At 40.7% G+C, this 15,962-nt stretch overlaps 1 protein-coding gene across 1 annotated transcript in view; it reads right to left on the reverse strand.

Annotated features, from left to right (window-relative positions):
- The window catches only part of CTNNA3 (catenin alpha 3), a 424,386-nt gene that overhangs the window by 114,253 nt on the left and 294,171 nt on the right, over window positions 1-15,962 (reverse strand). The window contains 1 exon segment of the mRNA XM_036385424.1: window positions 10,635-10,791. Within this exon segment, the coding sequence (XP_036241317.1) occupies window positions 10,635-10,791 (157 nt within the window).

A 15,962-nucleotide genomic window follows, 5' to 3' on the forward strand; every position in this document is an offset into this window, starting at 1 on the left:
ACCACTAAAATGTTCCCATAACCTCACTAACAAGTGCAGAAAATCTTGATTTAGTAAATACTAAATTTGAATTGCAGGTTTTCATGGGACAAGGCTTGCCAGAATGGTTCCCAAAATGAGCCTGTGACACATGGTCAGATTCAGTGGCAGGACATGACATACCTAACCAAGCAGTCCCTAAGAACACACCCTCTGCCAAAGAAGTGTAACACACTGTAGTGTTTGCCCTTGAGTCTAGGCCAGGAGTGCTGCAAGAGCAATCTGCATTTAAATCAGTGTATCAGGACTGTAAGCTACTTCTGAGGCAAGGATGTGGAATATGGATATTGAAGGGAGGCAGGAAACAATGCAAGATTTTCAATTAAAAAAAAAAAATGGTTACCATGACATCAACAAATCTCCAAGAAGAAGACATTCCTCTGAAAAAAACTGAAAATGACTCCAACTATCCATTGTGACATGCAGCATTTCAAGCTCTATTTATCTTAATACAGAGTAAGGAAAATGGATGACTGTGGCGGTAACTTGTGAGCTGGTTGGGGGGAATCAGGGCAATCAGAAAGCTGTATGTAGTATTTCTGCTGGCAAACTGGTAGTAACCACTGTATAAAAGAGAACAGAGAGACAGGAACACTGCATAATTAAGAGTCCAAGCAGCCCCCTAGCGTAGGAAGCTGTGCATCACAAACTGGAGGCACCAGTGCAGAGTGAGATAAGCACTGCAGCTGGTAACTGTACACTGGATTTCTAAAAGGCTTTCAACTGCTATTCCAGAGAGCTCTGAGATGGCACAGGATAAATGACAGATTTACTGGTGTTACTTCTTACAAAAGACAAAAGAAGGGGCAGCAACAAGCAGACAGTCTTCCCAACTCTGCAAGCCAGCATTTCCACAGGGATTGGCTCTGAAATAGTGTAATTCAGTGCTTTCAAAAGCAATATAAAAGGAGAGTACTGAAGTAATGAAGGAGGGAATTTTTCTTGTCTTTTCTCATTCCAGGCAGTCAAAGCTGACAACAAAGAACTGAAGATGGTATCACAGCACCAAGTGATCAGTGAATTAAGCAAACCAGTTCAATGTCAATGAACTCAAATGTGTAGTGAAAAAAATCCTAAGCCTATACAAAATACTGACCTATAAATTAGTTACTACAGTTGAGCCTAGAAATTTCTGAAGTTAATTAAGAAAACTCTAGAAGCATGCTAGCTCAACAGTAATTAAAGGCAAATAGTGCTGTGATTTCCCAAAGAATACCTGATAGTAAAGATAGATCTAAGATGCTGCAAATAGTTCTTGTCCTTACTTCCATTTAAAAATATCCATTTTAGTAAGCAGCACAACTAAGCCTCCTACTCCTCCACAAGATACATCCCTACATTGTTGAAATGACAGCTATTATAATGTTATGGAAGAAAAGGAGTTTAAAAGAAAGAGCAGGGAAAAGTAGAGGATATTCCCAGCAAAGGCAAAGCATTATGATGGTTTTGGCAGAATGTCCAGGTGGGTCATTAAGGGCTAAGAGCTGCACCAGCAAAAACAAACTTTGCATGCTCAGTGACACACAGATCCAGCTCTTAGTATTGATAAAAAAGAGAAAAAATCCAAGGCCATTTTCTTACAAGCAAGGTGAGAACAGTGAAGAGGGAGCTCGACCATTTTAAGTTTAGCAAATTCATATTTATCCTGAAGCACATTACAGTCAGGCTGAACAAACCTGATCTAGAAGTTATTGAAACCCACAGTTTCATTTACCTTCCTATTGGAACTGTAATTAAGTGCATACATCTCTACTCAGATTCTTATGTTTATTCTCCTACAAAAAGCAAAGCATGGTATTTTGCTAGTGCAGGCACCAGAAGGCCAGCATGACAACACAGAATTTCATCCTAAGTCTCTGAATAGCATCTTGTTGCTTTGGGTTTTTTCCTCATGATCTCCATAGCTATGCTAAGGGCAAATCTGTAATTGGCAATTTTTGTGATGTATTCATCTGTAAACATGCTACATGGACTGGAAAAGTGGTAATGAACTAAACCAGAACTTTAAACCATTGATGGAAAACAAACTATATCAAGAGAGATAAGCAAGACAGAAATCTGAATGATTCCCTTACTCCTTGCCCAAGTATTTACAGTGTATTTTGCAGTTTGAGTGACTTCAACTGTCCAGAGTGCCATCTTAGTGACTACAACTGTCCAAAGTGATGTGAAACAGAGCCTGGTCAAAATCCAAAAAATTCCATGCTGAGACCTGGCCTTTCCATACACGGAAGTGCTGCTCATCAAGTGGTGGTTTTTTAACATAATAAAAGGTCTAGCAATGTCACAATGTTAAAAGGGTGATCTTGGCTCTACAAACAAGCCCTACTAGGGAGCCCCTTAGATGTCTCAATCTCAAAGTCCAGACTAAGAGCATTTCAGTAGCCACAAAGATGAAAATTACTGCATTATTACATTATCTAATCTGATTAGCCCTGATTATGCCCAACACTTTGTATTTGACTTGAGCAGAACTGTGTATTTTGTCAAAAAAACAAGCAACCAGTAAAGCACATAAAGCTGTGCCTGCAGAAGTGCAAACTGCAGTAACCTCAGCCCACCACCTTCCATAATGCAGGCTCAGTGTAGCTGTTCAGCATGATGAGCACTAACATGCATTCCTGAATCACTGAATAAAACCACAACACAATAAAGTGCATCAAAAGAAAAAAACAGGCAGAGATGTCATACACTGTTTGCAAGTGGCTACCCTAAGTTAGCAGACACAGCATTAAAGTTTTACAGCCTTACCCACACGTACTGGCATCCTGCAGAAGGCTTTTTCTGCTGGTTTTAATGAGAAAGGGAGGAAGGAAGGACACTAGAAGTTTTAGAATATAAACTTCAAAGTAAAGAAATGAGAAGATTTTGGGGTGGGAGAGGAAGGAAATGAGACATTTTCAATGGAAATGCACACTACTAAAGAACCGAGCAAATTTAGGAATAAAACGAGGAGAAATCACTTGTAAAATGGTTTCTAAACTTCCAAATGCTTCAACACTGGATACAACCTTTCAGAACTTTTAACCTGAACTTCAGCAGTTGGCTTTAAATAAATTTCTAAGCAGATCTTAAACTTCCAATGGAGTATGAGAAGAGTTATTAGGGATGGACAGGCTTTTCCAGAGTAACTACCACTTCAGTTTGGACACAGTTTGCTGATGTGTGACCATCAGTGGGAGCCATCACAGCTCCCAAAAGAAGCAGAACCACTGGTCAGCAGACACAATGAACAGAGGAGGATATGTTAACCACCTCTGCTGCTCTGCACCCTCCTCTCTCAAACTGTCACAAACTAAGTACAATTAAGCTATTTTTAGCTTGAAGTTTGCTGGTTTTGTTGCTAACAAGAAAAAGGGGGTTTTATACTAAAACCCCAGAGCTTTTTCCTCCCTTCAACTGGAATAAAAAGATATTAACACCCCCTTCATATCTTGGCCTGTTTCCATCCTGCCTGCCTGCCTGCCTCCTATGGCAACTATAAATTATTCTTTCAGATAACCTGAGGTTCTGGGAAAAAAAAAAAACCAGCACTGGGTAGACTATGACAGAATCATGGATAAATGAGTATGATGCCATTAACACGACAGGCAGCATCAAGAAAGTTATTTCTAAAGAATACCTTTATACAGAATGTGACACTGAATAATGAAGAACGGCTCAACAGCAGAGTAACTACCAGAGGGCAGAGATAAGGAAGGCTGTGTGATATTCAGGAACATTATAAAACCTGGAAGAGTACTTCCACATAATTGCATTTAGGGATGTGAAAACGCAGAGGAACTAAACAGACATGAGGAGTTTTTTTAAAATGACTGATGCAAAGTAATTTCGAAGAAATAGAGGAAAGGTCTGCCTCTATTGCACAAAATTGGATAATGCTACAGATCTGCTACATATTTGACAAAACCTAGCTACCAACAGGAAATACATCAGACAGGAAGCCCAAGGGGAGAATTAATAACATTTTCTATCAGTCTAATCTCAGCAATTGTTTTCAGTATTTATGACAGAATGACTGCCTCATCCAGAACAAGCAGTCACACTCTCCCAAAATGAGCTTCTCTGTCCACTGAGTACCAAAGAACAACAAGGGAGACTAAGCTTAGGAAATGTATTCACCTGGAGATGGAGCAAGAAATGCTCATCAGACTTGGTAAAAAAAACAATAAATCACCTATTTAACAACTACTTTTAAAAGTTATGATTTGTAACAAACACTGGCTTGCTACTAGTGCAGAGACAATGACATGAAAGGATAAAGTGTGGTAAGACTGACGAGTGCTCAGTGCAATCAATGGTACCCGAGCCCAGGAGAACACCAGTGAAGAACTGCACGAGCTCCACTCAGCTGTTTTGTGCCATCAATCACAACCAGACATTAACATAAAGCCTACAAAGAACAACAATATACACAGGAAAACAGTTGAGACACAAAAGTCCATCTCGTGTAGCTCTTCCAAAGAATTCAACAAAAACCAAAAGTAACCCTTAAAGCCTGGAACAAGCTGAAGAACATTACTGAACAGAAACTGACTTCTGTGCAATCCAGCCAAGAATTAGTACAAACAAACCAAGAGGTTTCTGTCAGGATCTTTTCTAAAAGCGCTCAACTGGTTTAGTACTACACAGAAATAATGAAGCACCGGGCCAGTACTTCCTTCTCTAGTCCCCATTCTCCATCCTCCAAAAAAAAAATCTTATGGAAATACACTTACATGAATCTACTCTTAATTGGTGTGATTCAGATGAACTTCATTCTTTTCTCAGTGATTCAGGCAGGAGAAGGGATTTGTCAAGCAGACATTTTTTACATTTTATTGCAGTAGATTAATACTAGTTGTGTTGCATTGCTTAAGATTTGTTGTACAATAATAGCTAAGACCAAATTCAAACTAAGATATGGACCACATATAACTGAAGAAGTCTCAAACTGAATTTCTGCAGGAAATTGGAAGTTTGCCCTGCTCTGCACAAGATGCTTTAGTAGAGAATCTTCAGACCTCTCTTCTAATCCTTGTTAGTCTTTAATTCTGCTTCTTTATTCTGCTATTTGGTACATGCTATCCCACAGGGTCACAAGGTCCCCCTGACCCACTCTTTCCTAATCAACTACTGCAGACCTGTCCCAGCAGTAGAACTGCAGCAGCAGCAGCTGGGGCTCCAGATGTGGAGCTGTGAATGTTGGGGAAGGAAGTGAAGCGGGGTATTTGCTCCCTCTCTGTGATCGGTAAATTACATCTTCAAAAACAGGCCTGTGGATAAAATACAGAGTAGGTTCTTTTTCCTGATTATTTTTGCTGGTGTTTAACTGAGAAATCTTCACTGAAATCAAACAAAAAGCAGTCAAAAATATGGTCTCATAGCTGTTGTGGATGGCCATAAGACTGTTTGCACCCACAAAAAGGATTTTCTCCAACAGCTTTACTGTAACACCCAGTCTTTCCTGCTTTCCTTGAATTAAAAGTTTCTGATGGCACAGGTTTACATTAAAAGGCAACTTTTGTTCTACCATGATGGCATCATACTGTTTCCCACCATGCTTGGAAAAAATAACTTTTAGATTCCAAGGGAAAGACTACAAGATTGAAAAAAAATATCTAGCTTGCACGATTTCAGACTTTTCAAGATTTCCCTGCACACTTCACATTTGGAATGTAATCTTCTCTACTCCATTTGGTGGGAGAAATGTGCAAGATTTCCCAGGATCTGCTCTGAAAGCCTGCCCATCGCCCCAGAACAAGAGTACCATAGGAAAGTGAACTATGGCTCTTGTCCTTCTTGTCAGGAGTCACTGATTGGTCCCAATTCTTCAGCACAAATGTTATCCTCTTTTGCCTACTCAGGTTATCTTGAATGATCCTTTATCCCATCACAGAATGTCCCCAGCAGTCTCTGAAGTCTTTACCTATTTAAGAGCCCTCAGGCCAGTTCCTGTAAGGAGCTGAATTTGTGGGGCACCTGTGGATACATTATAAAATACTGTTCTGCTCTCAGGACTAACAGGGCAGACTCCAGATTCTACTGCAGATTGATTTGCCTGGGTGCACACTTGCCAATATCAGTTTAGCATTGCAAACTGCATGGGGGAACTGCACAAACCCTCACCTGAGGCAGACATGTCAGTCACAGCCTTCGTCAGGTAAAGAGCAGCAAACAGAACTTCTGGCAGGGAAGCAACAAGCTGGACATCAGACAAAACCCTCTCACTGTCTAATGACTTATTGCCCATTATTTGGAATGGATTTACCGTAGAAAACATTAATTCAATTAAAAGAGCTGATGCAATTACAAGGGACAAAATGCACTTTGACAAATTGTATTTTAAGAAGGTATATAAAAGGGCAGAGAGCACAGACTTCATTTTACACAACTGAAAAGGCTCTGGGTCATTTGTAGACTGTACCTGAAGACAGATTTACTCATATGTGAAGAGGAATGAGAAAAGAGACAAACAAGGAAATGTTTTTATGAAAACATGGGACTTTATTTTGGCAAAAGAGCAGCTACTATTAAAGGCATTTAAGCATTGTGGTATTATAAATATCACAGTGAGCAGAATTCCAGACAGCATTAGGAAGGCTCAAGAGAAGGCCCAGCTGATGAAATAATCTTAGTTTGGGCAAGGACTTTAAGAGAAGGACACAGAAGCAGTGCAGGGGTCTGTCATGCATGCTCTTCAAGAAGACAACAGAAAGGAAAAAAAAATTCACAGGTCCTGAGAATTTTGTATATATAAACACACTTCAGATCTTACCTATATGGTCCTTGAAAAAGTTAATTCTGGGAATAAATGATCCAAGCCTTTTCTTACCATTTTTCTAACACATGACAAAATTGAAATACTTAATAATTGCAATTAGCCTGTCATTGCAATTACACACCATCATCAGGAGCAGAAAACATACACACAAAGGAAGGAAATACTGACATTTCAGATTTTCTACCTACACCCACTAGGTTTACTAAGGTAGTTTTGAATTAAAGAGTATTAAAATAACACAGAAGAATCAACATTAGGAAATGAGCCTCAAAGTCTGTTTCAGGCTAATTGTATGAGAGAGAAGACACTAAGAGTCAGCTTACAAGAGCAGAGGGTTGAGGATAAAACTTCAGATTTACCACCATGAATGCAATTACAAGCAGAACAAAACCCGTTTCCTAGAAATTCATGCATCAAATGCAACAGCACATTTTAATTTATGAATCCGTAACTTCACATCATCACGATAAATGGATGACAGTAATTTTTTAACTTAATGTCAGTGGGTTGTAAAGATTAACACCTACATTCTTCCCTGCATAAATTAACTATCCAAAACCGGTAGGCTGAGACTGATTCTCTGTTCCTACAAGGTGTAACAAATCTATGAACAACAGTATCATAATTTATAATGTTTCATAATTACAATGAAACATTATAACATTTTTTATATTTACATAATTACAATGAAACATTATAACTTTTTTTTTGCACAAGTCATTAACTCTTGCTTTCCTTTATAAGGAACAGACCTCACTACAACTCTTTGCAATAAGACCTCTTTTTCACTTGGAAAAACCTGATTTCATCTTTTTTGTTCTGTAGTGCTGTTTTCCTTTGATTATAGTACCATATAACTGGCAACAATAAAACACAACTGAAAAAAAATCCAATTTCAAGAAGATGCATGAATCTGAAAAGCAAAGACCAATACACAGGAAAAGAAGAGCAGCATTTTGTTTATTATTAGATGTCATTTCTACAAACATTAAAAACAAACAACAACAAAACAAAAAACCAACTAAAAAAAACAACAAAAAAAAGGCAACAAAGAAAAAACAACCAACCTTACAATGCTCACAATTCTCCTTCCCTGAGTGCCAGTGGGACAGGCAGGATTGTCAGAAATAACTGACCTCTCAATCAGTCTGAGAAGAAATTTAAAATGAACTTTAAAGTAGGCAATTCTCTTGTATGATGCAGAGTTCTGAATCACCAGAACCACCAGGGAAGGTGTGTTTAGTGTATTTGCTAAAAAGTGTCCTGTAACTCTGAATGCAATTCTGACTCCAGGATGCATCCTTTTCCCCCCACCTGCAAACTCAGCAGCTCCAACTCTCATGAGTGAGGAGCTGACATGCCAGCACAGCACAGAACCTGTTCTGAAAGACATCTGCTATTTAAACAGGTATTTCTTGCCCAGAATGCCCACGTTGGCATGAGATGTACAATACTAACTCCTGTAGAAAAACCAGGGCTGTTAAATACCAGTTCTGGAATTCTCTTGTCTCTAACGCAATGCAAAATCCTCAATGCACGTCACCTTCCCTAATTACTGAGTAATTTCCAAAAAAAGGGCAGATACCATCTCCTATTCCACTTCTGACCTTTCTGTTTAGACAGAGCAGTGTGTGAATGTTTTAATCCCTCAGAACACAGCAATGGTGCTAATATCCTGAGGAGTAAACCAAGTGTGGTTTGCACTGCTCCTTACAGTTACTCCTAATAATTACTTCTTTGTACATGAACCAGTAAAATAAAACCTTCCCAAAGCAAACAGGTGACATTGCCATAGAGAAACATCTCCTCAACAGAGCCCTTAAGAACAAGCATGACACTTGAAGTTGAAACAAATTAAATTAACATGTGCCAAAGCTTACAGAAGATGTTCTGCACACAATTTAAAGGAAATACAGCAATGTTTACCTTTCTTGGACCTCATGGCATATAAGCCTACACATCAGTGCTACCTGAATTAGTTTCTGCTTTTACTTACTGTGAAATAGTCAATCATTTCAACGTGTGCAACCAAAGAATGTAAATACACTAAAAAGCCAGGAGTCTTCTCTGAAATGAGCAGCTGCCCAATGACAGATTTTTCTTCTACACAATTATTACTGGAATGCTTAATTTTATTCTTCAAGTCCAAGAAATTTTGGAAAAAAAAAACAAACTGAAATGTGCTATTTTAATGAATCACAGCTGTATAGATAATCATTTAGCTCAATAAATCTGACAGAAGATTTTTAACCTACCATGAAATCTCCTGAGTTTTAAAGAGATTCATGTATTTTACTCATTAGAAATTGACTTGTTTAATCTCTTTATTAACAGCTTTAGCAATACCTGCATAAATTTCAGGAAATCTCAGGAACAGGCAAGATTTGCACTATAAGCAAGAGGCAGGTTCATAAAGCACTTCCATCAAAGGCTAACTTACACAGGGAGAAAATAATTCCCAGGTTCTGCTAGTCTGTATGAAGATGCTGAGGTACACAAAGGAGAATAACTAAGCCACACTATTTGCAGTAAATTCTTCTACACTCAGACTTAAGTCCATGCCAGGTACATCAGCTGACCTTGTACAGCAAGGAGAACTTCCCCACCCTGAGGAAAAGTCTGTATCCCACATCAGCAGACCCACAAAGGGCCTGAGCAGCCATGTCTGCCCATGCTGGTTGCATTGGAATATCCACACCCTGATGGTAAGAAAAACATCAACACCACTCACTCACTGGGACTCCACTCAGCAGCTTCCAGGCCCCACAGTGATGACACCAAGCAAGCTTTAGAGCAATGAATACCCAAAATCCGCCCCTTTCAGGCAGGGTCTACCCTCACATTTAATGAGCAAAGCAGAACTTGGCAATGTGAACTCAGCTGTGACTTCACATACAAGGGTTTTAAACTCCTGACACCTGCAGAACTACTCATGTTTCCTACTGCTGCATAAACCAAACAGTCCTAACTAATGGAACTAAGGCCAAAGGACATGCCCACAGAGAAATGGGCAAGCACAGGGCCCACTGATCATATGGACACACAGAAATTAAACCACATTTAAGGCACATGAGACAAACTTTTCCTTCCTTTCCATGTTTTGCTACTTTAAGAGAAAACAGAAAAGTAGAATTGCACAAATTTACATGTGCTTCACAATACAAGGATTTCTAAACTATGCATATGAAGGTGTATTTTAGCAGGATCAACAGAAAAAAACAGGCACTAAGCAAATGAAATGCTTTTGTTTTCCTCACTAAGGAAAGTGAGACAGTGAGGGCAGAACCTTACTTCAGAACTGGATCTTTAAACTGCAAAAAGTGAAACAACTGTTTTCACTCTTCTCTTTAAATGATGAAGACACTCTGCTTCAGTAAATACAGTTTACTACCCAAGGCCTTTTCATTGAAGAGATCTGTTAAAGTATATTTTGTGTGACAAAGATCTGTGACACTGAAAATTCCAGAAATTCTACTGTGCATTGCACAGGAACTGGAACACAGGGTATCACAAGAACCTTGTTTAAGGTATATGCACTTCCTTCCCTCGAGACTTCTCACAGCTGCAGAGAGGATTTGGAGCTGCAGAGGTAAATGAAGCTGTGGGGATGGAGAAAGGCACCCCTGTCACACCCACCTGTCAGCCCCAGGGACTTCTGCCCAGCTCTACACCATGCGCAGCAGGAACATCCACTAGGAGGGGGCATTTGAAACAACAGCAATGGTTTCACAAATCACTATACAATCTCATCTTTCAATGGTTTCCTATTGAAAAGTGATGAAAAATTTTCAAAGCATATAAAAGAACAATTGGATTCTGAAAATTATCATACCTGACACAGCAAGGAAATCATCAATACTTGTTATATCATCCACAGCCTCAGTAAGAACACGGATGTGATTCTCCCACGTACTCCTATACATCTCCATGTTGTTTTTCACAACTTGACTTTTTGGTCTGGCAGCAAGAGCTAAAGCAGCATTAATAACCTGTACCAAAAACAGACAAAACCAATGAAATAATTATTTCTTCAGAAATCAAATCTTATGTTTTACTTAACATAGCAAAGCAGCATTCCTGTTCTCCAAACAAAAGTTTGCTCAGGTTTTGGTTCTCTTCTCAAGCAGAAGTATCAGTCAGATGTTGCTTAGGCCAACTTCCATTTCAGCTTCATAAATTAAGAAGCTGATGGAAGAGGACGGAAAAATCCCAACATTCTGGTTTTTGTTGGAAAATCACACTCTTCCACTTTGCAGGATATCAAATACAAAGAGGTTTTCACTCACACACTTATCAGAACAGCAGCATCATTTCAGTTCTGAGTTTAATATCAAGAGCTTGCTATGGAGTATCTCCACTGAGAGAGAGAATACCAGCCTCTGTCACATAAAAGTGGGAGGTTTTTCCAGAACAACAGCTGTGTCTTTTAGGATCAGAGGTACGGGACACAACACATATTACAGCTAGATAAAAGTAGCAGTCTGGTTGCGCTCAGTCAGTTCAGACTAAAACCAGAAATTATACCCACATGAAGAGAGTAGATTTCATCTCTTTCAGAAAAGACTAACTGAAGGTGCAAACACTGGATCCCAAAGCGATTATTTCTACAGATACTTCTTCAGTCAATTAGCTAGAGAGGCTTTTTCCTAATATGGACATTTATTGATGTTATATACATAAACACTTTTAAATTAAACTAACACATATGCTGGGTAGAAGCTCAACATTAACCTTGCATTTCCCTTTTTTTCCTTCTGAATACTGCTTATTTATCAAGGGGGGAATGATTTTAAGACAACCAAACACCACGCAAAACATGGGGAGAACAAAAACAATACACCCTTGTTACTGAGCATGGCAGAGAATTAAAAAGCACAGGAAGAGCAACAGGAAAAGAAGAAAAAAACCCCAACATCCCAAATGAAATATATTCCAAGTTATCTTTTGCTTTCTGAAAAAGGAAGAAACTGTTCAAGTTGCACACTGGCCCTGGAAAGAGTCATAAAAAGATCTTGCAAGATACTTTAATAGACTAGAATATGCTGGTGCAGTAACAGTGAGAATTCTGCCTGCCCCATTTTGGTCTGTTGGGTTCTTGACTTGGTAAGAAACATTTGTTACAGTACAGGAAAAGAGCAGAAGCTCTGATACTGCCAGGAGCAGAAGGCATCAAGGCTGGAATCAAACAAGCAGCACCTGTGTGCTGAGGGACACGTTTATAAAAGTAGGGATGCAAGTTGTAATCAATAATTGTGCTGCTTTTGCATTAATTGACATTTGGTGAGGCGGGAAGATGCCACCCACGGAAATTATTTTTCTGAGAGGAGCTGCTAAGAGCTTCCTCCGCATCTAAAAACACCAATCAGCGACTGGTTTTGAAGACTGACACATGTTTAAACCACTAGAAAGCTGAACACGCCCCTGTGAACACACATGTTAAAAATGAACAAACTCCAGGAAAAGCTCTCTATCCTGGTGTCTGGAGAGAGAAGTTCTTCCCTGCTGAGGCTGGGAGGCCTGCCACAGAGACTACAGCACTTCAAGCTTGAAGAAACACCCCTCTGGGGCTAGGGTGAGAAAAGCCTCCCTCCAATAAGCCTCTGCAAACATTAATGTTTTAAGTCTTATTGGCTCCCCCAGTTGATGTCACCCCTGTTCAGCCCCCTTTTCCATATTAGCATTCCCCCTAGAATGTTCTCCCCTTTGGCTCTCCATTTGCCACATCTCTCCACCCCTGTTGCCTTATTGGTTCCCCTGGTTTACTGCTCCTCCCCTGCACTTTTCCCTGTTTCCACTGGCCCTTGTCCCTCAAATCCACCCCTTCTTCCTCTTATTTTACCTCGAGCCTGTTTGTGTCTTTGTCCCTGTACCCTCTTAGAATAAACACCCTTTGGATCTCCCAACAAGGACCTATCCTTGCCCTGTTTGTTAGCTCTGTTTTAGCCAGCGTGCTCCAGGCCCCAAAAGTGCAGGTCACTCAAAGGGACTCCTTGAAGTGCAACACTTCCCTTTCCCCCCTGGCCCAGTGGCCGGGCAGGGGAGGCCCCGGGACCCCGGCCGAGGTAGGGCCGGGCAGGGGAGGCCCCGGGGCCCCGGCCGAGGTAGGGCCGGGCAGGGGAGGCCCTGGGGCCCCGGCCCAGGTAGGGCCGGGCAGGGGAGGCCCTGGGGCCCCGGCCCAGGTAGGGCCGGGCAGGGCTCCAGCAGCTGCAGGGCAGGGGGAGGGGAGAGTCCAGGTCTCACCGGCCACTGAGGCCAAGCCTGGCTGTCACTGTCATATTTTCTGGAAAAATCCCCTTGCCCAGGATTTTCTCCTGGGAAGCTGAGAAACCTCAGCTTCTCTGTGTTTTTCTGCTTTGGAACAAGGTCTGGAGATTTTTTTATTCAACATGTGAATTGTTTTTACTTAATGACCAATCACCATCAGCTGTGTTAGACTCTGAGGAGTCAGTCACAAGTTTTTCTTTTTCATTCTTTTCTAGCCTTCTATCTGTATCCTTCTCTCTCTTTAGTATAGTTTTAGTATAGCATGATTGATATGATTATGATATATGATATGATAAAATAATAAATCAGCCTTCTGAGAACATGGAGTCAGATTCCTCATCTCTCACCTCATCCTGGGGACCCTCACAAACTCAACACCTGGCTGCTGAGATCCCGGCCCTCCTCACAGCGCGGCCACCAAAGAAACCAAGGCAGCTCTGCAGCGTGGGCAGAAAGCAGCCCCTGGCTGGAGCTGAACACAGCAGGGGCTGGCAAACAGCCATGCCCAGAGCGGCTGCCCCGTTGTCACCCAGACCCCTGAGATTCTGACACAGCCCCAGCACCTCCTGAAGAGCCATCACCAGGAGTGCTCCAGCCGGGCAGGGATCAAGTCCCTGCAGGGATCATCATCTGCAAGTCCCAGGTGAGATCTTAATTCTTTCAGGGTCCAAATAAGGCTTGTAGACCTTCAATCCTCCCTCGAGTGAGAGAAAAGGACAGAGTCAGGACACATAGAGGAACAACATGAAGACACCAAGGTCAGTAAAGAAAGAATCAAGTCCCATATGGCAGGAGAATGGGAGATGCCTTAATTTTAAGCTGAAATCCTTTTGTCAAGCTATGAAGAAGAATATAATTGACACATCAGACTCTTTTTCTCTGTAACTCATTGAAAAGTATGCAGGATGAAGCATTCAAATTGAAAATACAAGCAAAGGCATCTATGCTAAAGTAAACAGATGTTGAAGTAGCTGTGATCCCATGAGAAGTTTGAACAGAGAGAGAGAAGAGTGATGAAAACCCTGTGCCCCCAGGGAGAGAAAAAGACCTCTGTTCCCAGAGATTATTTCAAAGATAGATAAAGAGAACTTTTAAACAGCTCATCCTTAAAATAGTACCCTGTAAGTTGACTTTGCCCATAAACACAAGTGTGAGAAGGCTGCAGAAAGATGGGAGGGACTTCACAACTGCAGATTTTCCAGGCTATTTGTGAAAATTAAACGCTACAACAGAACTCTTTCTTGTGGAGAAGTCTCCATGGCATGCCAAGGGACACTCTTCTCCCTAAGTGAACTGAAGAAAGGTTATTCTAGAGGTGATAAACTGACTGAATTGTTTCTGTACATTGTTAGTAGGAAAGAAAAGGTTGTAGGGGGGAGGAGAAATGTTCTGAAAGTTTTATTTTGATTCTTATTATGCTTCATTTTAGTTACTGTTAATAAAGTTTTCTTTATACCCTTTTAAAGTTTTGAGCCTGCTTTGCCTTCCTCCTGGTCCTACCTCACAGCAGGAAATGAGTAAGTACATTCTAGGGAGCGCACTGGCATTCAGGCAGCACTCAGCCCACCACATTATTTGCTGCATTGGCTGGGAAATCTCGAATTGGCAAACCAAAACCACTACAATAATTTTTCCAATTCTAACTCTAAACATTTGAAAACAGTGGAAAGCAGGTTTCAAGCAGTCAGCACATGTATTTTTGACCAAATTATACTTTTTGTTAGGATGCATAGCACACCCAAATGTTCAGTGCCTACCCTGTACAGCTGCATACAAGGTATCACCTCCAGTTTCTCTATTTCAATAGCAATACCCAAGATACATAACTTTCCACAGGCAATGCAAATATAAAAGTCCATTTCTGTTTAGCTCTACAGCAGCTTCTCCAACACTTCTAAAATTAAGAAATTTGTAGGAGTTGAGGCTTTAACTGTTTTCATTCCTATCACGCTTGATTCATTTTCACAGGATCAATTTTCTAAGCCAGGGGCTCAAAATTTCCCCTCAATAATTCTTAGGTCACATTGGTCCTGTTTTGACTTACCACACTGATTAGTTTAGGTTTTAAAATGTGTCCATCAAGACTGAAATACTGAACAGGTAGTTTCTAACTTTTCTGTTTAAGCCCCTAATTAGACATTAACTGAAAGTCAAACTCTATTTCTGCTCAAATACTATAGTCTTTTTCTTACTGCATTTTCTTCTTTGTTTTGGCAGATTTACCAGGTTGGCTCTGCCAAAAGTAACAATGAGACAGTGCAAAAAGCTGTTCCACTATTAGAGCCAGCATCTTTTATCTCACCAAAGATAGAAAGAACCAACTTTTGTCTCACCACATGCAATAAAGAGGTGAACTTTTGGGAAGATCATCAAAACATCTAACAGCACAGAGACTGCACTGGCACATCTTATGGGCTGAGGCTGCACAAGGGCTGCAAATTATCACCTCTAACCACCTCAACAACACCAACCAGAGCATTTACCTAAGGCTTCCCTCAGGAAATTTACAGCTACAAGTGAAATCAGGTCCATCCCACACAAAGGCAGCTAATCCTGAATTAAACATTAAAGGTGACACTGTTCCTTATGGTTCCCCTGGTAAACTGCTCTAACCCTTAATGTCCTATTAAGAAAAGAATTTCACTTTGGATAAACGTGGCTTCCAGAAGTGTGGAAACGACTCAGAAAAACATCCCATAGAACAATTGAGACTGATAGTAAGGAAAACAAAATCCTGTCATATCTAAATTGCAGAGCACACTAAGGACCCCATATGTCTTCATCCTGCCAGGGAACCACATCAAGGTACGAGACTTTTGGCTAAGCACAGATCTACAGTGAGCTTTGTTCTGTCTGGAACTGTCCCAAAGCCATGATCCACATGCACGGTTCAGGC

Source organism: Molothrus ater, chromosome 8, assembly GCF_012460135.2.
Source record: "Molothrus ater isolate BHLD 08-10-18 breed brown headed cowbird chromosome 8, BPBGC_Mater_1.1, whole genome shotgun sequence".
NCBI classification, from domain to species: domain Eukaryota; kingdom Metazoa; phylum Chordata; class Aves; order Passeriformes; family Icteridae; genus Molothrus; species Molothrus ater.